The 25,743-nt window shown below is 36.7% G+C and overlaps 1 protein-coding gene across 1 annotated transcript in view; it reads left to right on the forward strand.

Annotated features, from left to right (window-relative positions):
- Nucleotides 1–279: 279 nt before the first annotated feature.
- Nucleotides 280–25,743, forward strand: part of LOC149793207 (proprotein convertase subtilisin/kexin type 6-like) — a 40,704-nt gene continuing 15,240 nt past the window's right edge. Inside the window, exons 1-7 of the mRNA XM_089966320.1 lie at nucleotides 280–558; nucleotides 13,902–14,012; nucleotides 15,005–15,112; nucleotides 15,510–15,641; nucleotides 16,548–16,636; nucleotides 17,062–17,150; nucleotides 24,364–24,545. Coding sequence (XP_089822446.1) covers nucleotides 340–558; nucleotides 13,902–14,012; nucleotides 15,005–15,112; nucleotides 15,510–15,641; nucleotides 16,548–16,636; nucleotides 17,062–17,150; nucleotides 24,364–24,545 — 930 coding nt within the window. The 5' untranslated portion in view covers nucleotides 280–339. The remainder of the gene's footprint in view (nucleotides 559–13,901; nucleotides 14,013–15,004; nucleotides 15,113–15,509; nucleotides 15,642–16,547; nucleotides 16,637–17,061; nucleotides 17,151–24,363; nucleotides 24,546–25,743) is intronic.

The following is a 25,743-nucleotide window of genomic DNA, read 5'->3' on the forward strand; positions in this document are numbered from 1 at the left end:
TTCTGCAGCTATCAAATATTGTGTAAACATAACTGATATCATCTACTCAAAGCAACGTTAAGGTGTAATACTATTTTCCCACAACACTCTACCTACTAACATTTGCTGATGTATGATATGATGAAGATTAACAGTGATGACACAGGATTGAACGTTGTTCAGGTCAGGAAAAGAGAACCAGGTTGCTTTGTGAACAAGGTTATCATATCCTTTTATCTTTTGTACATTCAACATGTGATACCGTTAATTTTATTATCGGATTTAGAATGCTTTTCGTGAAAGTATATTAAGCAAAATATTATTCCTGATTAACTTCAGATACAAATGGATCAGATGTAGATGGCAAGCCAGGTTTTGGTTGATTGTAATATGGAGACAAACATCATTTTCCTAAATATTATGTCATTGTTTGCTCTTCAGTGTAGTCATGCATATGAATATTCACCTCTGGAACCCGGGGAGTTTTACACGAACAGTTACCTGCTGGAAATCAGTGAATACGACTTAGATTCTGTGGAGGACATTGGCCGAAATTACAATTTAACCAAGGAAGGAAAGGTATAGGTTCATAGAAATATACATCTAGGCATATATGATTGTTGCTGATCCTGCATGTATTATTAAGAGTTCTTTAAAAAATTTGGTATGTCTTTTTTATGAGCTATTGAGCCAGCCTAAACTATATTTGAAGGTAAATGTATCGCGTATTAGCTGGAAATGCATCCCGAAAAACTAACGTACATTTTGTTATCAGATGCAACCTATGTTTTGGTAAACTTTAGTTTTCTCCGATGTACATTAAGGTTGTTTGATAAAGTCAATTACGTATAACCCCCATAGGAACATAGGAGAATAGTATATAACCTTACTGCAAAATATCATACTCAAGCCATACATATATTGCACATTAGTTAAGTGCAAAGGTCTATCATATAAGAAGCCATCGTGTTGAGAGAGAGAGAGAGAGAGAGAGGATGATTTAATAATTATTTGTGAAAGGAGTATCTAAGAAAACTATACGATGAAGGACTTAAATAAAAAAAATTCGTTGATACGTTTTACTTAATATAGTAAAGAGACGCAAAATTTTGAAATGTGAAAGTAGAATTATTACCTATCTAGGCTACTTCTCAGTTTCTAATTAGCTAATAGATTTCCGAACGAATATGCTGAACATTTTCACTGTTAGTTATATTTATTTGCCATTAAATATTGATATTTCAAAGTATTTGGACGTAAGTAATAGCATTTCTTGATCACATTCAGTCTAGCCTCTCCAAAGAATTTACACTCAAAGAAGGTAATCTCACAACACATTATTTAAGTATTTATTTGGTAAATGATCTTTCTTCATATGGAGTCTCATTACGTCGTCAAGTTTAAACAGTTAATTTATTGTTTGACATCCTAAATTTCAAGACAGGACATCATGCTTGCATGTAAGGAAATTTGATTCAATGTTATTCCAATAAGATATCCATTTGATACATTTTGAAATTTTGCCCTTTTCGATGACTTTCTACAACATATAACCAATGTTGCCCCATTGGGTGATTTTTAACAACAATTAACCATTCATGCTTTTGTTGATCTAAAAGGAGGATTTAAATTATATTCCTTATGCTAATTATGTTATCGTTATTTTCTTATGTGCATTATTTCATTTATAGACAAAAACGCCGTAATAAATATTTAAGAGAATATATTTTCCTTTCACTTAATGAGCAATACAAAATGTTAATCATACGTGTATTCAAAGTAATATGTAGTGGATGCCGGATTAATTTTGCATATGTTTATTTCATAGATCAGCTAGTTTCATTACAAATAGTTATGATATTTTCATATTAGATTTGTATTTTTATGTCCCTATATTTCACTATCATAAGGTATGTATTGGTCTAGAACTGTGGTCAAAGGATGTTAACTGCAGATCCAAAGGCATTTAAAGTGTCTACTCGTTTCAGCAAATTATTAGAAACACGATTCCTTGTATTTCCAAATTTCCTTGGTTTTGTGAAGACAAATGAAATATGCGTATTATATGCTTATGTGTGAAATATAGAGACTTACTGGCGAAATAATTCTCATTTCCATATATTTTAACATGTGAAACTATGTCATTTAAATTCAAACGTGAACATATAAGAATTAACGAGTACCATGTCAGCTAGAACAAATATAAAGAAGTTATCTTACATTTCAGATATCAGAGTTAATCTTTGATAAAGTATTTTGACCAAACCCTGTTAGCGTATCCATGAAGGTTTTTCCCCTTGCTTCTGTGACAACAACAAACAAACCGCTTTGATACATTACTGAATCGGTCTTCGTTTTCAGATCAGGTTACGAACAATACCAAGTGACAAAAAATATTATTTAGTGTGACAGATTCAGTCTACCCAATCCTACCTTTTTCTTATGTCACTTATATTTTTATAATCTGGCTATGAAAGTGAGGTGAATTTATGAAAAAGGTTCGAATCCCTGCTGAGTCATATCAAAGACTTATAAAAATGGTACTTGCAGCTCGCTCGCTTGCCGCTCAGTATTAAGAGGCTATTTTAAGGACTGGTCGGCCTGGTGTCAGGATAATGTGCCTGGGGGAGACATGATGCTTCAGGTCTGCGGCATGGTGCCCCGGTACCAGACATCAACATTGCATCATTCACAAACACGCAGTTTTTCTCTTGTAAAAATCGATTTTGGCGTAAGCTTAATATATAACAAAAATAAAAGTTTCTTTTCCTACGTTAATACTGGATATGTTGCATATCGTCAAAATTTCATGTTTTTGGTACCACACGATGAAATATGTCCGTCATTAACATAGGAAAAGAAACTACCCTCTATATAATGTCTACCATCTAAAACAAACTGTGAATAATTGAAGTGTCATGCCCCATAATCATTACTGTGGTTTTGCTACAATTAATATTTAATTTCCATGTATTGCAGTATAATATAGGACAGCTTAAAGTCTCCTGCAGTTTTATTTCATCTCCGCTATTATGGCAGTAACGAATAATCTAAACCTCGCAATGCATTGTCACATTCACGTCTAAAACATTAATTAACCCCTCCACTGTTTATTTATTTTTTTTTTTTTTTTGAGTGGGTAGCACGAAAATGATTATAAACAATTACTTAATAAGGAAAAGGTAATGGATAGATATTCTCTCTTGTCGAAAACTCTTATTACCAGAGAGAGAGAGAGAGAGATGTCGTTTGCTCACCATTTGACTTGATACATGATTTTGCACTCATCATTTGTTACAGAGTATCCTAAATATATATATCGATATTATATTTTATTGGTGTTTACTAATGATCAACTTTCCAGTCTGAATCAATCGAATTTTGAATGTCACCAACATCATCATACTGAGTGAGAGGATATAAGCTGCGTAGTTTGGCCGCCAACCCAGCGTTTAAGTCAAGGAAAGCCTTGCCGTCCTACATATATTGTGTTGTTCGGGGTGATCTGGGAGGGGTAGTACCTCTGGTGGATGGGCATGTCGTGCTCCTTCGGGAGTAACTTGTCCATCTTTGGTTCTCACCAGGCGTTCAGCCCTCACCTGTGGCTCCAAGTAGCGGTAGTATGCGCAGCGGCCACACCACGGGCAACGGCTTCGACTGGCCGGCTAAACCAGGTAGAGGGTAGCCGACGGGCCTCAAAAAACCATCGGTGACTTAGGAGCTTGCCTATCCGTGCATGCAAAGCCAGATTCGGCAGACTGGGCGGAAGAGATCAACTGAGTGATCCAACGGCCACGAAGGCGAATCAGCAAACGTTTTGTGGAGAGCGCAGGGTATGACAAGGCACGGAAGACGTCATAGCCATCCAATGCAGCCGAAGTAGTCCCCAGCTGTGACGAATCTTCGTACCACTGAGTTCCAACTACTAAGGCCGAGTGAGACTGTCTCTGTGCAAAGGCTGTTTCACTGTAATCTCCTTCACGCACAGGTTATGTTCTGCACCTATCAGTCATCTTCATCATCACACTCATTGTTCCTTACCTGCACCTACCAAAGTCCTACGGCGATGGGCGACTGGCGACGCAACAGGTGGAGATGACCACTGGGAGTTGTATGTAATCAGAGACCTACGTGCAGTAGGCGGCCCTTGGACAAGTGATCGTTTTGCTCTGCACCCAGGGCAGCAGAACAGTTCGGCAGCATCCAGGGGCGACTGAGCAGACCTTTTCAGGACGGCGCTGCTCACCCTGAATAGGGAGAGGCCTAGAAAAGGTGGCCTAAAAAAAGCTTGCCCTAAAATATCTGGCCAGATCATCCATATCCGCGGTCGAAATAATCTAAGAAAAAAAACTTATTATTGGAGCATGGAACATCTGTACTCTCATGGACCAAGAGAACGTAGCAAGACCACACAGGAGAACAGCTCTAGTTGCTAAGGAGCTTTCACGCTACAATATTGACATTGCAGCCTTGAGTGAAACCAGGTTCGCAGAGGAGGGTTCTCTTACTGAGCTAGCAAGCGGCTACACATTCTTCTGGAAAGGAAAAGCCCAAAATGAGGACAGGATCCATGGAGTCGGCCTGGCTATCAAATCATGTCTTCTGAAGCAGCTTCCGGAAATGCCTGTTGGTATCAATGAAAGGCTAATGAAATTGCGAATACCTATCAGCCACAAACGCCATACAACAATCATCAGTGCCTACGCCCCTACCCTATCGAGTCCAGCAGAAGCCATCGAGCAGTTCTATACCGACCTCAGCTCTGTACTTAGCTCAGTTCCAGCTGACGACAAGATCATACTACTGGGGGACTTCAACGCCCGTGTTGGCTGTGATCATGGTCGATGGAAAGGTGTGCTTTGCAAACACGGTGACGGCAGAATGACCAACAACGGCCTGCTTCTACTCAGCAAATGCGCAGAATTTAACCTCCTAATCACAAACTCAATGTTCAGAATGGCGAACAAACACAAGAACACCTGGCTGAACCCCACATCTCGCCAATGGCACTTAATCGACTATGTAATAGTCCGCCAGCGTGATGCCAAGGATGTCCTCATCACCAAGGCCATGCGAGGAGCAGAATGCTGGACAAATCACAGACTTGTCCGAACTATCCTACAGCTGCACATTACCCCTCATCACCTAAGACGTCCTAAACGTGTGCGCACAGCCTTCAACATTGTCAAACTCCAGCAGCCTTCCACCAAGCTCAATTTCCAGAAGTGACTAGATGACAAGCTGTCAACAAACGGACCGATACGTGGAAATGCCTCCGAAAAATTGAACAAGCTCAGGAACACGATAAGAGAAACAGCTATGCCGACCCTGGGCCCAAAGAAGCGAATCCATCAAGACTGGTTCGACGAAAACAACGATGCCATTGAAGATCTGCTTGCCAGAAAGAACAAAGCATTCATGGACTGGCAGAATGACACAAACTCCATCAACAAAAAAGACCGCTTCAAATCCTATCAAGCTGAGGCTCAGAGGGAAATCCGCAAGATGCATGACCATTGGTGGGAAAAGAAAGCTGATGAAGTGCAAAGCTATGCTGACACTAACAACTCCAAAGAGTTCTATAACGGCATCAGATCAATCTTCAGCCACGCAAAGTCCAGCTCTGCGCCCTTGCTCGCTGCAGATGGCATTACACTAATAAAGGACAAGAATGGCATTAAGGAAAGATGGAAAGAACACTTTAGTCAGCTCCTAAACATGCCCTCATCAGTCAGCCAATCTGTTCTTGACCAAATACCCTAGCAGCCAACGCACGACCAAGTGGATATTCCGCCAACGATGGAGGAGTTGAGGAGGGCCATTAAACAAATTAACTGTGGCAGGGCACCTGGAAAGGATGGTCTCCCAGCGGAGGTGTACAAGGCTCTCAGTGAACAGGCTCTGAAAGCATTCTACGATGTGCTAATCAGCATCTGGACGGAAGAAGAGATGCCAAACGACCTCAGGGACGCATCAATCATGACCGTCTATAAAAATAAAGGCACACGTGTGGACTGCAGTAACTACAGAGGCAAATCCCTGCTGTCCATAGCTGGCAAAATACTTGCTCGCGTCATCCTCAACAGGCTTATTGCGGCAGTGTCAGAAGATAACCTCCCCGAGTCTCAGTGTGGTTTTCGCCCAGACCGCAGGACCGTTGACATCGTCTTCGCAGTGAGACAAGTCCAAGAGAAGTGCCTTGAGCAGAACATGAATCTGTATGCTGTCTTCGTGGACATGACAAAGGCTTTTGATACAGTCAACAGAGACGCACTGTGGGTAGTATTCAAGAAACTTGGTTGTCCTCAGAAGTTTACCAACCTCATTCGGCTCCTCCACGTTGACATGACTGGAGAGATTCTCTCAGACGGTGAACCCTCTGAGAAATTCCCAATATCTAATGGTGTCAAACAGGGCTGTGTACTAGCTCCGAAACTCTTCAACCTCTTCTTCGCAGAGGTACTGTTCCATGCAATCCGTGACCTTGACATTGGCATCTACATTAGGTATCACCTGGATGGATCAGTGTTTGATATCCGTCGCCTAGCCGCAAAAACAAAGACGCTAGAAAAACTCATCATTGAAGCACTCTTTGCAGATGATTGTGCCCTCATGGCCCATGAAGAAACTCACCTACAGGCAATCATGGACAGATTCTCTGAAGCCTCCAACTTATTTGGACTCACAATCAACCGGGGAAAGACAGAAGTCCTCTTCCAGCCCGCCCCAACCAATGTCCCCTCACAACCCTGTATCACCATTGGCAACACGCAGCTGAAGAATGTGGACAGTTTCAAATACCTTGGCAGCACAATATCTAGTGACGGCTCCCTGGACAAAGAAATCACTGCGAGGATCCAAAAAGCAAGTCAAGCACTCAGACGACTTCGAGCCAAGGTTTTGCAGCACAAGGACATACGCCTGTCAACAAAGATGAAAGTGTACAATGCAGTTGTCCTCACGTCTCTCTTGTATGGCTGTGAAACGTGGACACTACCGAAGACATATCAGTCAGTTGGAACAATTCCACCAGCGTTCCCTGAGATCCATTATGCGGATCAAGTGGCAGGACCGAATCACCAACCAGGAAGTCCTTGACAGAGTCAACACAACAAGCATCGAAACCAAACTAATCCAGGCCCAGCTTCGTTGGACTGGCCATGTCATCCGCATGGATCAAAGCAGAATCCCAAAGCAGTTGTTATATGGCGAGCTAGCACAGGGAAACCGAAACCAAGGCCGCCCTCATAAGAGGTACAAAGACAACCGCAAGATGAACTTCAAATGGACAGACCTCCAACCCCGCCAGCTGGAGCTCGCTGCCTTAGACAGAAGCCATTGGTGAGCGTTGACCAGAAAAGCCTTTTCCACCTTTGAGGATGACCGCCGCCAGCGTCTTGCTGCAACTCGGGAGAGACGTCACAGAACTGTATCACCAATACCACCAACCACCGGTGTCCCATGCCCCACCTGCTACCGCCTGTGTGCATCGGAATTTGGACTAAGGAGCATCCACCGTTGAATGAGATCGCACAACTTGTCCTCCTCGACTCGAGAGACTACCATTATTATTATTATTATTACACTGGCAAACAATCCGTGACCTATGTAAGCTCCGGATGTATAACATTTACTGAACATCATCAAGGCTAGCTGTTGCCGGCAAAGACTGCCTAAACGTATCGCGACATGGCCGAAGATGGCAACCTCTACGATATAACGAATACCCATGTCAGTAGAACCTCTTCACAAGATTGTGAGCAAGTTTAAAGATGAGTGCATCGTCCAGTCAATTGATTAATAAATTGCCTTTCTCCCTATATGTGCATCATTTTGCTTCCAAACTTCACATATTATAAAGGCCAAAGGCATTTTGCAGACGATAGGAAAATGTCTGCATGAGGCATATTCAAGATAAAATACGTTTCATGTTGAGTATCAACGTCCATAGGATGACATTCTAAGGAATACAAATAAGAAACGTAATTGGGCCCACAAAACACTATACGTGGTTCAGAGCACCATATAATCTTCCAATATTCTACGCGTAGAGGATGCCGACCTTACCGCGTCTTACCAGCACTCCGTAAGTTTCTACGATTTGTGACAGTATACTCATGAAGACCTTTTCTATGTAAACCCGCAAAAGTTTGGACCACTTTGCAGGACATACTTGCAGATACCTGACAAAGCCTCTGCGATGCAAGAGGCCTCTTTGCTGGTTTAGGATCCAGCCTCCTTGTAACAGCTGGTGACATGTATCTCAGTCAACACGTAAAGTGACTGTAGTGTCCCGCGCTTGGCGCTGTCTCATATCAAAACCAATATGTTGGACTAACAGAACATCGTCAGGGGTTCGCACATTAAACTGAGGCCTGAACATTCTATGCGATGTTGGTTGATACATCAGCCACATGGCCTGTATTTCCATACTGATAACATCTTGTGAGACAATAATGGCTTCTGTCAGCGTTGTAACCTCAGTCGCACCAGTCCGATAATCTAGCTAGCTGTTGCAATCATTGTACAGAAGGTAAATTCAAACCATTTATTTATACAAATGGAAGATGCTGAAATAGTCACACCAATTAATAAATGGGACAGCGACATATTTTCCCCATTATATAATTAAATTTTATGCCATCTTTGAGGGTCTCAGCATGTTTTTGGGTTGTACTACTACTAGGCCCACATTGGCCTTTGGCTGTGGTGGATGTCGATAGTAATATTTCATGGCACAAGAGTATGTAGGTAGCACACGACATTCAAATGGTTTAGTGTGACCTCTCCAGTCCTGGGAGTTTGTCGTGGTCCAGTCTAATATCAAATCTTGTGCTCCGCTCGAAGCGGTTGGTTGTGTCTCAGCAGATGCCTTTCCCAGGGATATTTACTCCAGAGAAACCGCAGCAGATTTCAAAGTTTCAACAATGTCAGCAATGCATTTGGGCATATCTGGGCTGGGATCGTAAAATGATAGTTAATATTTTGGCCCTGCATATCGGACAAAGTCCGCGGAAAGCATATTTTATAACTGGTGACCCGCATCTCCTTGTAGTCCCGAAATGAATATTTTAAAATGCACTAATTAGAAAGGATACAACAGCATTTTGATGAATGTACATCATCGACGCTTCAACTTCCAAAAGATTATCAGCAATGCCCCCTAACCTCATTCGTTTCTCTGCTTATTGGCTCATCTGGCAGGGGAACGACACTGCTCTACCTATTGACGCGCTGGACTAAATATAAGAAGCTCTACATCATAGCGCCAAGCTCCGAGAGTAATAGACGCTACAACGTCCTGCAGAACATAAAAGGCACAGCATCTCTGCTTAGATTAGATAGATTCAGCTCTAGGTGTGAGAGCAAAAATCGGACTTAGAGGCAAAACACGTGTGACCGTTGAGTTCCTCTTGCCGTTTATCCTCAATTTCGAAGAAACCACAGGCCCTAATGACCTAGATCGTAACCAAGCCACCTGCATCGTATGCGACGACGTATTAGCTTACGAACGAACGAATCCAACAAGTATGTTTAGCCTCAGGCAAAGGAACAACGATGTATGGCATCTGCCTCAGAATTACGTCCGTATGTCAAAGATAAATCGAGACAACGCTAATATGGTCGTCCAGCGGATGGTGTACGGCACGTACTGAGCTGATATGAGTTTCGTTGTTTATGCGAAGACGCATCGCCACCATAGATTTACTAGCACATACCCATGTAACATTTAGAGCTCTGCAGTACTAATGCAATGCAAACAAACCCGTCGCAAAAGCCTCATTTTAGCATGTTAGCAAAAGTAGCTGACTTATCTTCACTTGTCAGTCTCGCTGTTCAGTTACCTAATCAGCAAGTGTAAATTAGGAAAGCCGCCATTTGCCTCCGACAAGCTGACTATCGCGAAAACAAATTGGTTATTATAAATATTTACAAATATTTGAATGTTTCGTCAATTGTCTCTCGACAAAAGTGTAAAAGAGTCAATGGAGTCGATATTCAGATCATCTCAGTGGTGAGGTAGATTTATTCCTTTCCCGAAAGGTAGACGAAACGCGGTTGGATTTAGACATGTGATCACACGCATGAGACACAATTGATGGCAATTACGACGTGTTTTATTTTGCGTAAAAGGTGTGAAAACCATGCCCGCCGATAATATAAAAACAAACTATAAGAAAATAGAAATTGAATTTTTTTTTTTTTAATTGAACGTTTCGATAATATGGATGGAGGACCCCTAACTTGCGGCCTTCAGTTTACCTTTTCTTCTTTAGAACGCATTGAATCTCAGATTGCATTGTTTCAAAATTGAAAAAATGTACGCTTCAATTTTGGTTTGTTCCAAAAATAATGCTTTATCGTCTCAGTATTTCAGACAATTGAGTAACCCTTTACTTTCGGTCATTGAGCTGGGTGTGGGAATAAATTTGAAATTAATACTAAAGAAATACAAAAAAATTCCATGGTTTCGTATATTTATTTTCCTAAAACATTAAGCTTGTACTTATATATTCACATCAACATGCATGACTATTAATCGAAATGCCATCTCATAAACAGGGTAGAGCTTTAGAATTACGTACAGCAGTGTATATCGAAACAGAAACTATTACACTTTTGTTCTATATTTATAAATCATTTACCTCAAAGGAATTAAAAGCATATGTCAGTTAAACTTAATAATATAAGACTGGGTAATAAACGCATTAACACCTGGAGTGAATTTTCTTCCTTCACATTAAAATGATATCATGCCACTTTAACACTGATTGCATGATGTAACGAAATAATAAACGTACACATTATTATACGAACTTGAAATACTTGGTAATTATATAATTTTAAGAATAATAAAAATCATTCTGATAAACATATAACTAAAACTGAACAATATTTATTTGCCAAATACTGAAGGTTTGTCAGAAGTTAACACATCATTGTACCAAAATAACCGGGTTGGGTTCGTATTTATAAGACTGCTCACTGACAAGACGTTCCGTGATGTAATGATTTCGACCTACGTTGAGGTATTTATGCACAGACGACATAGCCCTTTATCGTCTGTGCGCTTGATGAATATCGGTTTTTTCCATCGAAAGAAATTAGCACGTGCGGCATAGGATGAACCGAACTTACTGTTTGGAAATATTGCACAATATACATAATTTACCTTTCAGGTATTCTTCTACACAAAATACGAAACCTGAGCACACGTATTTAATCAATAAAGGCATTTATACAGTTCCGTACCAGTCGTCATGTCAGGTGATTCGGTAGAAAGAGCAATCTATTTACTCGCGTATGGACACTTTTAATATTACAGACTTATCTAGGCTTCTATCCTATGTGATGGGCATGTGGAACACTGTCAGACAATTTACCCAGTTTGCAAATATAAGGAAAAACTTCTCTGACATGCATTAATCATAATCACACTCAAGCTAGACAAACAAGGTTATGTTATTTTCTCCGTTAGAAAGGTAGCTGGATTACCTTTGTTTGAAGATCTTGCCATTTGTAGATATAGGGTCTCCAGTTCCATAACTGCCCCAAGCAGCATTGGGCGTCTGCCTATATGTTTCCTTGGTACAAGGGTGGGGCTATCACATAAGTTCGGCATGATATAGTCATTAATTCGTTAAAAGTGCCCGCAAAAGCAACTAAATTAAGCTAGTAAACTCTCTTTGACAAGTATAGGATCAAAGCAACTTATCAGAAACAGCTTAAGAAATATCATATTTTTTTTGGGTATCTCATGTTCGGTCATCTTTACTCTTCAACCACTGTGTCTGAATAATATCAATAACATCCACAATCTTCACTATATATATATATATATATATATATATATATATATATATATATATATATATATATATATATATATATATATATAGCGAAAGAGATAGGGAGAAGAGCTAGCGGGAGAGAGAGAGAGAGAGAGAGAGAGAGAGAGAGAGAGAGAGAGAGACAAACAGACAGTGGCATATATACAGAGAGTATGATGGTCACAGACAGGCACAAAGAGATCAGTACCCTACTTTCATAATAAAAATTAACAGGTGTATACTACATCCCCAACGTTAGTTCTCCTTCACAAGATTTCCCTACTAGCTAAAATCTACATCTAAATCATACCATCTTCAAAAATAAAAAAGTTTAAAACATATGTATTTTTATAAATCATGTATTGGCTATGATTAACTTGCCAGCAATAAATGTTTAATAAATATTGTTAAGAAATAGCAGATATCATTTCAAATATAAAATATAACAATCCTACTCTGATACGTATTGTACTGGAAGACTCAGAAAATGAGAAACCGATTGCATTTGCATTATAAATAATTCTAAACGAAATTGGCTCGTTATAACATAAAGTATTAACGCTGACCAATTTCATGTTGTAAAATTTAAAACAAAACAAACGAACTAGAATTTTCCTATTTTGTTGCAAATCAGAAGGTTATGAAGAATATGCATATTATTTTGAATCGAATGACTGAAGAAATTAAAATATGCTGAACGGACGAAACTGTTAATGCAAGAATGTAATCTAAGAACGTAACTATTCCTTAAACAAACAAGGATTGTTATCTTCCTTGAAGGATATATATTTCTCGGATGCAAATGATATGGAAGGTTACGAAAAGAAACAGTGTTATGTAAATGTATTTGACGATGATAGATGATTGATAACAATACGCTCTGGCAAATAGAGTGTAAAAATAGATGATATATTTTACACAGTTATATATGTTAAAAATCGACCAAGGATACTTCCCTGATGAAAGTTTATGGAATTGTTCTCTAATGTGTATATCATATACTCTGCCACTGTGTTTATCAAACATTATCCATAAAATAAAGGTCTAATCAAATCCTGGAGACAAGACTGTGGAAATATTTTTACTCCATAAGGAGACGGAAATATGTATAGATGTTACATAATCTTGTCATTAAAGAACAGTACTGAAGATAATTGGGTATTATAGATAAATTGATTTAAATCAAATTGTAGCCAGTCACGCGAACAAAATCATCGATGGTATGGATCAATTGTTTTGTTTATTTGATTACAATAACACATGTTAAAATTCCAAGATCTAAAAATAGGTCTGATTGATTCGATTTCAAATTACAAAATAAACATTGATTGGATTTCAAACTACAAAATAAATTAACATTTTTAGATATTATTGTTTGATTTACGGAAACAATTTTAAGGATCTCTCAAGTATAATGTGAGTAAACTGGAAGATCTAAGAGGAAGAAATAAAACGATAATATTTGCCGGAAATGTGATAAATCTACATTATAAAGAAAGTAACATGCTAACAGGAAAAAGAACAATAAAGAGTAATATAAATTGCAAAAGAAAAATGTTAGCAAATGGAAAGAATAATATTATTCCATAGTTTTGAACCCACAAAAACAATATGTCACTAAAATAATTGCCTGCAATATTCTAGAATAAAACACAAAGCCTGGTAGTCTCAATGGAGAAGTGTGACAATTGTGATGCTAATATGCATGGTCACCGACTGAAGCGTTAGAACATACTGTAGAAATTTGCGAAATGACAATAAAACCTGCTTTGCTTTGGCTTGTGTAGTGATGCTAAAAGTGAGGAAATCATATGCTTCTAAAGAATAAGTTAATACATTGTTAAAAGGGTATACGAATCCTCTCAGCTGTTTCTATGTTTTGTTCTCTACCTCTCTGGCATCTTGCAAATTGTTATACGCCATATGTTTCACTTATGGAGGGTGTGTCATTTGTATAATTTCTAGCCAGCTTCGTAATCATTTGCCACAATACAATATCATAATTTCTTACCAGGTCTGTTTTTATCTTTATTTTCTGCTTAGTTTTAACGATTTACCGAACTTGAAGATGCACGTGCTCATTAATTTCAGATACTAGATGACCTTTACTTATTTCGGAAAAATGACCAGGCTGAACTGGAAAGGGCGATACAAGACCCTCTGCAGGATCTGCAACAATTTCGTGTTGCAGTTGGAAACAAGGTTTTGTATTGACTTTTAGCACAAACATACTACCGTGCAGTTAGCATTATTTGTACTAAAACAAATCTGTAATGCTTAATTTACATGGACACTTCCGATTTTGTTTAATGTATACTTTTACCAATACGGATAGATTCACATTTCATGCAATTAACACATTCATTCTAGATGGTTTTGGTAGAGAGAAAAAATCAGTAATTAACATTATTCGATATGTTGTACTAGATCTCCATTGGAATTGGTAACCATTCTTTGAACAGTGATAACCTTAACTCATGCATTACCTTGCTAACCTACAGAGAATATTTGTGACCTCTAGCATCCGAAAAAGAGTGACAGAATGAAAGTATGTCACGAACAAATATAAAATGTCCGAATAGGAAGACGAAACTATAATAAGGTAGAAAATGACCTTCAATTAACAACGTAGAATGTACAAGCATCCCGACTGGATTACACACATATACAAACTTAATTGTACCCTCTACAAGGCAAAGATTTTATAAAATTGTACAATCATATATGATTACTGTCGGTCACCGTACAAAAATAAAGACCACTACAGCGGGATTGGTTGTAGGTATGTTATACTAAAATAATAGTTTTTTTAATCCAAGATATAACCAATAATCAAATTGAATGTGCAAAAAATACCCAAATGGATGCAATTGTTAAGTCATATACAGCTGTTTTAAGATTTAATAAGAACAAAGAATCAATTACAAATATCCAAAGATCATTTTGTTGAAATTTATATAGAAATTTATGTTGGGGTCTCCTAGATTGTTCGAGAAAGCTTACATGTATTGCCACTGTACTAACAACACAATTATAGAGGATTTGATATGAATTGTTTGAGTTTGGTTAGATTTGGATAGTTTATGTCCCTTCATCGGTTTGCAATTCCTATTGCATGGTACCAAGTTAGGACATAAATGAACATATTAAAATGTTCGTGCCTTATATGTGTTTTTCCTCTTTATTTAATAAAGGTAACCCACATCGAAAGACAACTGTCAATGGAATTTGATATTCCTCAAACGAATGTATCTAGTGCTATATTCATTGAAGACATTCTGCATACTGGCAACCCTTTTCCGGTAAGAAATTAGCAATGTTCACATGTCATCATTACTGCTTTCATCCCATGTCTCAATGTTTTCATTGTGTTTCTCCTCTTTTTAGCTGCGTGTCAGATACAAATGATAACAGAAAATGTTCGTTTTATTCCCATTACACATAATGGTATCAAGCTGCACCATTTTTATCCTACATGTCTAATACTTTTATTCTACATCAAGTGCTAAAAATGACTCTGCATGCGACTGTTTACAAATGTATTTGTCCTCTGTAGACAGTAGTGGTCAACATGCTTAACACAAATATTTACTTCTAAAATGGGTATTTCTATCTTTTCTTCCGATTATATTAATTCCTGCTTTGTTTCTTGACTTCATGCATGTTAATCTTATGTAAGTGGCATTTATGATACAACAGGACGTTTCTGGTATATACTATGATCTTGGCATCGAAGACGCTTGGTCCCGAGGCTACTACGGCAACAACGTCACAGTTGCCATCGTCGACGTTGGGATGGAGATGAGTCATGAAGATCTTGATGAAAATGTGGTGAGAGTTGCGTGCTTAAGTCTCGTTTTATTTTGGCTTTCTACGGTTTGATAAATCCGAAACATATATTGCTTTCTCTCTTGGTTTGATAGCAACTGTGCAAGTTATTTCATTTAAGATTATAACAATTACGTATGATAAAAAAGTTTAAACTACGATGTCATCTTGTTTAGGTCATGTGTTTTATATCACTGATCTTTAAAATAATAAAATAAACTAAAGTCAAACAGTCGTACATATAATTATATTGTTATAAAAAAATATACAATATATCAATTTGAAAAATTAAAAACTTAAATTTCTTTTGAAAAATTATACAGTTGTATATAGTGCATTGGCATTAAGGCCATTAGGATACAAAGTATCTAACTTATGAATCCAATAAGTTTCTTGTATGAGTCTATTCATGTCACCATGCACAATATATATTGGCATGAAAGAAAAATCAAGTAGAGAGTGATTATTGGTCTTAAAGTGTGTTGAAACATTAGAGGAAACTGAGGATCTCTATACTTTTGTATATGAAAGCGATGATTATTCATTCTCTTAGAAACTTGTTTTAGTGTTTCTCCAACATATTGTGTTGTTTTATTATCCCAATCATATATATATATTGAAATGCTGACTAGTAGTCATGACCCGATGCTGAAAATCGTTTAATATGGATAGTCAACTAATTATTGTAAAATGAATGCATTAACCAAGTCAAGATATAGGGAGAGTTTCATAACACTGGAAAGTATATGCTTTATAAAAGCAAATGAAACAGCCCGCAATCTAAACACTGTGTAAAGTATAAATAGACTAATATGTTCAACCTGCTTTCCTATGCTGCATACATTCTATGCATTCCGTTAATGTATATGATCTTTGTTTTTTTTTTCATAATCCCGGAAACAATCAAAGAATCCTAGTCTATGTTATAACTATGTAGACAGGAACAACGATGCCTCCAGTCCAAAAGTTACGTCTTATCCGGAGGATATTGATATCTCGTTAGTATTTACCTTATATATTTTCACGAATAACACTGCAAAGCCTTGAAATATTCATCCATTGCTAAAATGAAACATTTTGTATATAATAGTTTTAATAGTGCTAAGCCAAAATCATCTTTACGACTGGAATAATTGATTGGTGAGGTATTCATTAAGTGTTTTATTTCAATCTTGAAAAAGCTGCTAGCTTTTTACAAAACCTTTTAGTGGCTAGATCTTGCGTACTATGAAAGTCTAAATCTATTGCATATTAACATTATTACTATTTCTACAACGGCTTTCATTATAATGATCAAGAAGACTAGGAATATTATTTCTAAGTATTATTATTATTATTATTGTTATTATTATTATTATTATTATTATTATTATTATTTTAGTAGTAGTAGTAGCATTACACTCTAAACTAAAAATGTTTTCAGACATGGCACAAAATGCGCCGGTCTGGTTGCAGCAGAAAAAGGAAACATGTTTTGCTCTGCAGGAGTAGCCCCGAAAGCCACGCTTGTTTGTAAGTTCAGCTACACGTACTAAAGATGTATGTTAAATGTATATGTTTAGTTCCAAATTAGACGTTATCCGTTTCAGAATGATATCATAGTTCCAAATTAGATGTTATCCGTTTCAGAATGATATCACAGTTTGGCAGACCCTAAGCACATCTGAAAAATCGAATAGATTATATATGAAGCATATGGTGTTACTCTGAATACTATTTACTTCATATCTGTAGTTGAAATATGTCTTTCAAATACCTTTAGATATTGAATGGATGCAACTGTGCCGCTTGTATAAAGAATGGCAATTTGACCAAAACAATTAAGGGGGAAGGGTAACCAATGATCGGTAAGTGTGCAATTGATCTGATGATTTGTTGATTGTTTGATTGATATTTCGACAAGAAGGAGATTATAAAATAAAGCATGTCGAAACATTGAGAGGCATTTTTTCTTGAAAATTGGTAAAATATTATTTTGCGGAGTTTTCGATTTTAGAGCGGTATAGATCTGCTGCATCCAAGTGAATACGGTTACAAAGCTATAACCTGATATAAGATTGCAAAGAGGTATACGGGTGTAATTTACATTACGTAGTTGTGTGACATGATTGCATATTGATAGGTGTGTCATGTATCTCTGCATAGGTGATGGTTTGTAATGTATGTTCATGAAGTTCTTGCATGCTGTTAGTTTGCCTCATTTGAGGAAGTGTTTCCAAATGTTGTGTCGCAGGTGTCGTTGTAACTATTTCGATGTTGGTGACAGTAACGATTAGTTTAGTAACAGGTTCAAAGATTTTCCTATCACAAACGCCTACAGGAGTTTGAAGGATTTCCTTTATATTTGCACGTAAGAATTAGTGCAGCTATCTTTTAGGTTAAGCCTGTCTTATTCATGTATATTGGCTCGAGATCAGGTTCATTGTAAAAGTTTTGGTTAAAGGTGATCTGTATCAGCATATGATCCATTCCTTTCAGCAGATATTTTCATATTTCAATTTTGCATCTCATGTACTTTTAGCCTATGCAATAATTAGAGTCGCATGACAGGCAATGATTCTTATGATTCTTTGAAATGCCTGCATAAGTACAAACTAATTTATTCATAATAATTATCAGTTCCTTATTATCACTTGAAAAGAGGTGCATCCTTCTAAGTTTCATTGTAACACACATACGACTGATACTGGTTTCCGATTCCAGTATTACTGCATTATCGAAGCATTATAATTGGTATTATTTTTCCAATACTCGTTGTACGAATAGTACAAAATATATATGCCAGGGTGGATATTATCTGCCTTTGTGTGCCAAAAGCAAACTAAGTACTTACGTGTGCGTACTTTTGACCACAGCACTCTCTGCCCTCGTGTGAATGAAGTTTAAATTACTGTTGTTATTAGCTTGTAATAAACCATCAGATCCTGATACCGTACTTTTGACAAATCAAACAAAACTATCAAAAACGGACAAATGTGAATGTCATGAGAGGCTTATTTGGTGTGTATCAAAGGCTATGCGTCTTCAACAAAGCACCTTCTCTCCGCATGGTTAATGTACTACTGTGTGTGTGCATGTGTGTGTGTGTGATTTGAAGTTTTAACGTAACTTTATAAATTGTTCAGTCATTTTTCTACGATGTCTGCAGTGTGGCAATTTATAGTGATGTATAGCACTGGGACATCATGCTGCAGACATGTAGTATGATGTCCCACCCGGCCACATTATCCTGACACCAGGTCAACCAGTCCTAACAATAACATCTTAATGCTAAGCGCCAAGCGTGGCAGCTGTTCGTACCATTTTTATAAGTCTAAAGTATGTCTCGGCCGGTATTTGAACCCGCGACCTTCCGCATCTGAGTTGGACGCTCTGACCACTAGATCATCGGAGCGGTAGTTTACTATCGTCATAGCCATATTCAAATACAAAAAGAAATCATGGCAAAGGTTACAGCATAGATTCGGCTTTTATAATGTGTCCATGATCATCAGTAACTCCATCTTGATACACCCGAAAAGAGCACATACAAATGTTTCAGTCCAGCCTGATGATTGGTTCCCTTTCACACAGCAGATGCATTTATTGTGTCATTTTTTGTGGCTTGAAACTCAATCTGACCTTTCTCAAGCAGCGTATAACAATACGTATACATTTTTTTAGTTGAAGATATTCAAAAATCAGATCATCTTTATGTTTGCTTAGAAGTAAAACGAAATTCAATCATAGAAGGCCAAAACGTCCCCCAATTTAAAATATCAAGCATTTTTAGGCAATTGCAACAACTGACCTATTCTGATTATTTATCCAAACGTTGAACTTATATTTTTGCTCTACTTGATTTTAGCACCTGTTTACAATTGTATTGTCTAACAGGTTAGCATACTCCATGCACATGCACACGATTTGGACACGGTGCGTATATATGTACACTAGTATTTACTCGCTCATGTGGTAACAAATGCATTTATGTATTATGAAACCTGGGCATGTGTTATGTACATTTAATTACATGTTTGTTTCTTAGTTTTCCTTGTTTAAATTTCATTACATGCTATTGTAATGTAACACTATATGCTGAACTGGTCCTCGTCCAAAACTGAGTTCATTTCTGCTTGACCTGATTGGCTTTTAATGTTTTGTTTATATCATTTTATGTAAACAACTAATAATAGCTTTATTATGCTCTATGCGTATGCGCTTAATATCAGTATATGTATTCAGGTAAACAGGAAGAAATACATATATTGATTTGGGTCAGGGTTTGGGAGTTTCCTAAGTGAATTTTACAGGTTATTGTTTTGTAAGTAACCAAGGCTCATCAGATCATTCTAGAAGGTTATTTTCCATTACGTATTGGTTCTTTTTTTAGAAAATGTTAATTGTGACCTGCGATCAAGTAGAGAACTATATACATTGTAACTGTGAGGATTTTACCATTCGTGATTTAACATCTAGCACCTTCAAGTTGTATTATATTGTAACCAGTTGGGGCTGAATTTTACATTCTTCAAATGATTTAATTCAAGTGTTTCTTTTTTCTGGAAATATTAACGTGCTCTGATAAAAGTCTTGGAATTTATAATATATTCAAACATGGAATTATATTACTACGATTCAAGAAAAGATTGTTGACGCATCAGCATTCCATAATCTCAAAAAGTAACGTAATCGCCTTCAGTTTTGGATGTATTCGGGACTTGTACTGAGTTGTATTCAGGACTTCAGATTACTAAGACTTGTGTCTGATCTAATTCTTGGGTCATATTGGGATTTAATTCACAATACCATCAGTTCCTTTATTCCATTTTCACTCTGTATTCTAGGGAAATAAGTATATTTGTTACATTTTTCAAAGCTTGTTGTCTTTCACTATTTTCTGTTACTTATTTTAAGAGCATAGACTCGTAACATATGCGAATGCAATATTATGTTCTATTTGCATATTTTTCTGCACGTTACACATTAACCTGTAAATATGTATACTTCATTCGTGGGAGCAGATCGTAGGCTGATTACACCATCATAACACAACACACAACGTCAACAATATTATTAATACCATTACTAGAACAACAACAACTAGCATCTAATTATGGAGATAATTTAATTCATGACAGCAGGAAATACACCCCTCTGCTATCCAGTAATATCATTGTCGTTTTATCGTTTACTTATATTTATCATTTTTGGAGAGGACTATAATATATCCTCTGTCTCATGCGGAATTTGTAATCGTTGTTGGGGATTGCTCTTTTATAGTTTGTACATTTACGATGTATTATCTGTGCCAAGCTGATTTTGGTGTGGTTAAAAAATAATATATTGGGCTGAGTATATCAGAGCATGTGTTTGTGTGTGTGTGTGTGTGTGTGTGTATATATGTCTGCAAGAGAGCGTGTATGAATATTAGTGACTGTGATATCTCAGTGCATGGGTAAACTATACATACATAATATAAGTAAACGATAAAAAGAGTGAGTATCGTGGCTTTTCTTCTTTTCTTACATTTAGGTTTGAAGGTAATGTATAATTAGTTTTTCTTTTAACAAAAAGTCAATTCACAGCTGTAAATTGTTTCTTACAACTGATATCAAGCTCAGCAATCCCCAACAACGATTACAAATTCCGCATGGCACAGAGGATATATTATAGTCCTCTCCAAAAATGATAATGTTTACGAGTATCTTTACATACTTTAAATTCCGAAACATTCCAAAAGGTTTTCTCATAATGCCACAAATGATGGGAACCGTAAGTCTATGAATTGATCAAAACTATTCAGCAACGTATAATTCTTAAAATAGAGGTTACAGATGTTCATTGTATGCATGTCATACGGAAAACGTGATCTTGCCATCATTATTGTGTTTATTCTTGTTTCCCAGTAAGGTTGATATTATTTTACGGATTTGTGTTTACTATTTTATAAATAGATTTTAATGCTCACACACATTAATAAAAATTATACTGCAGCCACTTGCGAATGCATGCAAAAAGAAAGACAAATCCAGTGCTGGGAGTGTGCTTATATATGAATCTCTGAAAGAAAATTCGCTCATACTTTCTCTCTCTCTCTCTCTCTCTCTCTCTCTCTCTCTCTCTCTCTCTCTATATATATATATATATATATATATATATATATATATATATATATATATATATATATATATATATATATAAATCTCTGATAGAAAATACGGTCATACTTTGTCTCACGGTCCAAAATAGAGATACTTGCAGACATTTATTTGAAGTCATTACATACATACGTACATACATATATGCATACATACATACATACATACATACACGCATGCGTGTATCCATCCATTGTCGCGTACATACGTACATATATACGTACCTCGCCAAGACATCATATTAGTCAAGCATAGGTGACCAAACCGATAAAAGATACACATTTAAGTCGTATATACGTTTTAAGTTAATTGCAACATTATATATACGTACCCATACTGTGCAAAGTGCTCACATACGAAATTTGAACACTGCACATGTACACGTGTGCCAAGGGACAAGGCAGGATACAGGACTTCATGGTCCCATTTATTGCATCAAACAGTCAGGGTTGAAATTATCTAAAAGCATCAATCTTTTTATGTAATGGTCTCACTCTTTACAAAATTGAATGCGATTATGCACACAGCGCTTGGATATGTTTTCAAAGCATATTTTCTTGAAAATTTAGCAGAATTTTAAAAAATGTAAAAGAAGTCAAATATTTTATACAAGCAATATGCATTCAAAACGACACTATGTTGAAATGCCTAAACCTAAACTGCACATAAAGCTTTATAGGATCACAACCTTGCAAGATATCGGACTTTTGAGAAACACATGACTGCCATAAAGATCAAGTTCTTATTCGGGTTAACACTTCAGAGTCGTCTGATAACATATTTCAAAAGGAGATCACGCTTTACTTTGTACTCAATCTGCTATTTAGTATCTAGGATAGTGTTTCCAATTTTGAGCATGTTTTATATTGCTCTCATATATGTTAAAGGAAAACAATGTTAAAACCTTACTCAGAAATATTATATTGTTTATCAGGGATGCGCTTATGTTGGTCTGATAATGTTTCAAAAGGGATAAGTTCTTTTCAACAATTCTAAAGAAAACAGATTGCACCACCCATATATCTATAACGGTAAATGTAAACGCCGATTTTGTTATAGCGCGGTCTGCGGCACATTTCACGCCTTGCTAGTACTAACTCTCATAATTGACTGAAAACTGTATAGTTTTAGGAGAGTAGTAGCATTAAAACACAAAGATATCTGGTTAATGCGTAAAGACTTTCCCGTGTACCTGTCACTGTATTTCCCTCGAAAGTTATAACAAGCTAGATAATCTAAAAGAGCATTCGAATGGTCCGAAACCTCGATTTCTATGCCATAAAGCGGGCATGTGTCGGTCCATTAATTATTTACCTCCGTAAATAAATATGTGACTTAAGATATTACTTATTCTCATTACTATGTGCACCCAATGTTTCAGGTTACTTTCCTGCTTCTGTTTTCTTTGTAGTTGATTTTTGTATTGTATTGTCTTGTGTTTGTTTTTTGTTGCTGTAAAAACAAAATTGGGGTGGGTATTTTATTTAGACCTCTTTCCCTTTTTTCACATAATAAACAATTGCGTCTCGTAACACCAGAGTATGGAATGAAATATGTAAAAAGTGTCCGAAGACAACAAATACCCATAGTTGATAGTAGTGATGAGGATGATGACGGTCGTAGTGGTGGCGGTGGTGTATATATTGATTATTTTAAGTGAGTGCATAAGTAAGTATAAGTTATCATTTTACAACAGCAACATATTTCAGAGGTAAGATGAAAGAGAAATAATGCATGAATAGTTTAAGGGAAGTGATGTGTATTTACACCGAATACAAAGTAAGTCTCAATATATTCTGCCACACAATAACGTAAGATTGATTCAGAATAACACGTCATAATCAGTTCCATATAAAGTATAACTGTCTGATGTTTTATGTTGAGACCACTCTTTTCTATACTTCTTAAGTAATGCAACCTATTCACTCAAAAGTTTAAATTTTAATCATGGGAACTATATATATATATATATCGTGTACTTAGGAATGAACTTGGTTCTCAGAATACGTTTTAGGCATATTTATGTTAACTCTATTTGCTTTAATTAGCAATTAGTGTATATTGAAATACATTGTAATCAGTTTCATTGGTAAAATTTGGGACTGTTAATGCAAGCGTCGGGGGTTCTACATCCCTCTATGTCAATTTGGGCCATTTGTCTTGGCGTGTCCTTGGCACCTGTCAACTATATCATTGGCATTTGATGGTCTATGTTATGCCTAAGTGCCGTTCAATTACAAACAACTAAAATATTTCATGGCAAGCAACAAAAGCAATAAACGTTTGATATAACTGATCTTCACTTCCGACACGCCAACTAGAAGCTGCTGTTGCTCAAACTTTATCGTGCCAAACTCGCTAAAAGATTTTAGTTCCGAATGTTTCTATCGGAACAGCCCCAGTCAGCTACCGTGTTGTATTCCTGTAAAACGATCTTTCCCTCCAGTTAATCTGGCCAATATATGTCTCCGTTTATCTGTGTCATAAAGTAATAACTCAACAGACAGGATAAAAACTCGTGATGTTTCAACATGTGGTGCAAAGCCGAAGTGGAATCATGTACATTTAATTTATTTTTATTTCAGCCATTCGATTCCTTGACGAGAATCCCCCTCATCTGAAAAGCAGAGGTGATATAATTGCTTCTGCTCTAAGCCACGAGCGAAATAAAATCGACATTTACAGCAATAGTTGGGGATACGCACAACGTGATTTAATCGATGGTCCATACGCATTTAGAAAGGCTCTGGAAACTGGTGTAAAAAAGGTTATCTTATTACATATTACATTTGCACTTCATACATTGAGTCCCTCAGAATATTTTTGGCAGTATTTCCTCCAAGACAGCACGAGCTGGAGAATTGTTAGATATGTTTAACCTTAAGCAGTGTTCAGTATATAAGATTCACCACTGTATTCTATATACTCTTCTGTGTTTGGAATGGTCTCAGGATTTTATTTTGTTTTATAAATGTAGAATAAAGTTCATTTAAAGGTTCTTGTACTATATGTTTTAGCGGAAAGATGATTATATATGGAACATTTCAGACACGATGCGACACGGAATCGTATTTCTCGTTGGTAGTGTCTTTTCAGTTCTTTACACGCAGTAACTAAGTATCTTAAATATTTCTCTTGACCAGCGTGACCTTTCTAAGATCAACAAGGAATTTTTATATTCCGTATGTCTTACTTTCTCGTCTCATGACTAACCTCTTACAGTTGTGTTATTAATCAAATACCAGCCACTATAATAATCTCCATGAAATTATAGAAATATTTACGCAAATGTTTCTAGCTATGTTACTTCAGAAGATTGAATGTACCATTTAAAAGAAACCAAAACTAACACTATTATATTCTCATTTGGTTTACCTTCATGACAACCAACGTCATCAATAGCTACAACAACATGAACACACACACACACACACACACACACACACACACACACATATATATATATATATATATATATATATATATATATATAATAAGAGAGAGAGAGAGATTTCTTGAATGCTTTGTTTTCTTCTCTGCTGTCAATATCTATATCCACGCACACACACACACACACACACACACATATATCTTTATCTTTTTATGGTCAATGGTAATCATCATTAATTTTGATTCGATTCAGTTAGTTTTTCAAGAAAGTAATTAAAAGTAGACAAGCCAATTTGCATTGTAGCCTTAAGCCAGCTTTAATTGAATACAATATCGATATTTGATTTCGTTTATTAATGTAAATTCGTGTTCATTCGAAGAAGATCTTATCTTAGGTTTTTGCGTGCTACAGAAAAGGTACTTTTATTTTCACAGCAATATCAAGCCCTTGGGAACTCTATGATGCACGCATAGTAACCTAATTAGCCTGCACTAATTACAACAAATTATTCAGCAGGTTAAATCATTTCATTACTTGGTCAATATGCCTGCTTATTGCATGCCTTTGTAGACAC

This window comes from Sinohyriopsis cumingii, chromosome 8 (genome assembly GCF_028554795.1).
Source record: "Sinohyriopsis cumingii isolate HCF-2022 chromosome 8, ASM2855479v2, whole genome shotgun sequence".
NCBI classification, from domain to species: domain Eukaryota; kingdom Metazoa; phylum Mollusca; class Bivalvia; order Unionida; family Unionidae; genus Sinohyriopsis; species Sinohyriopsis cumingii.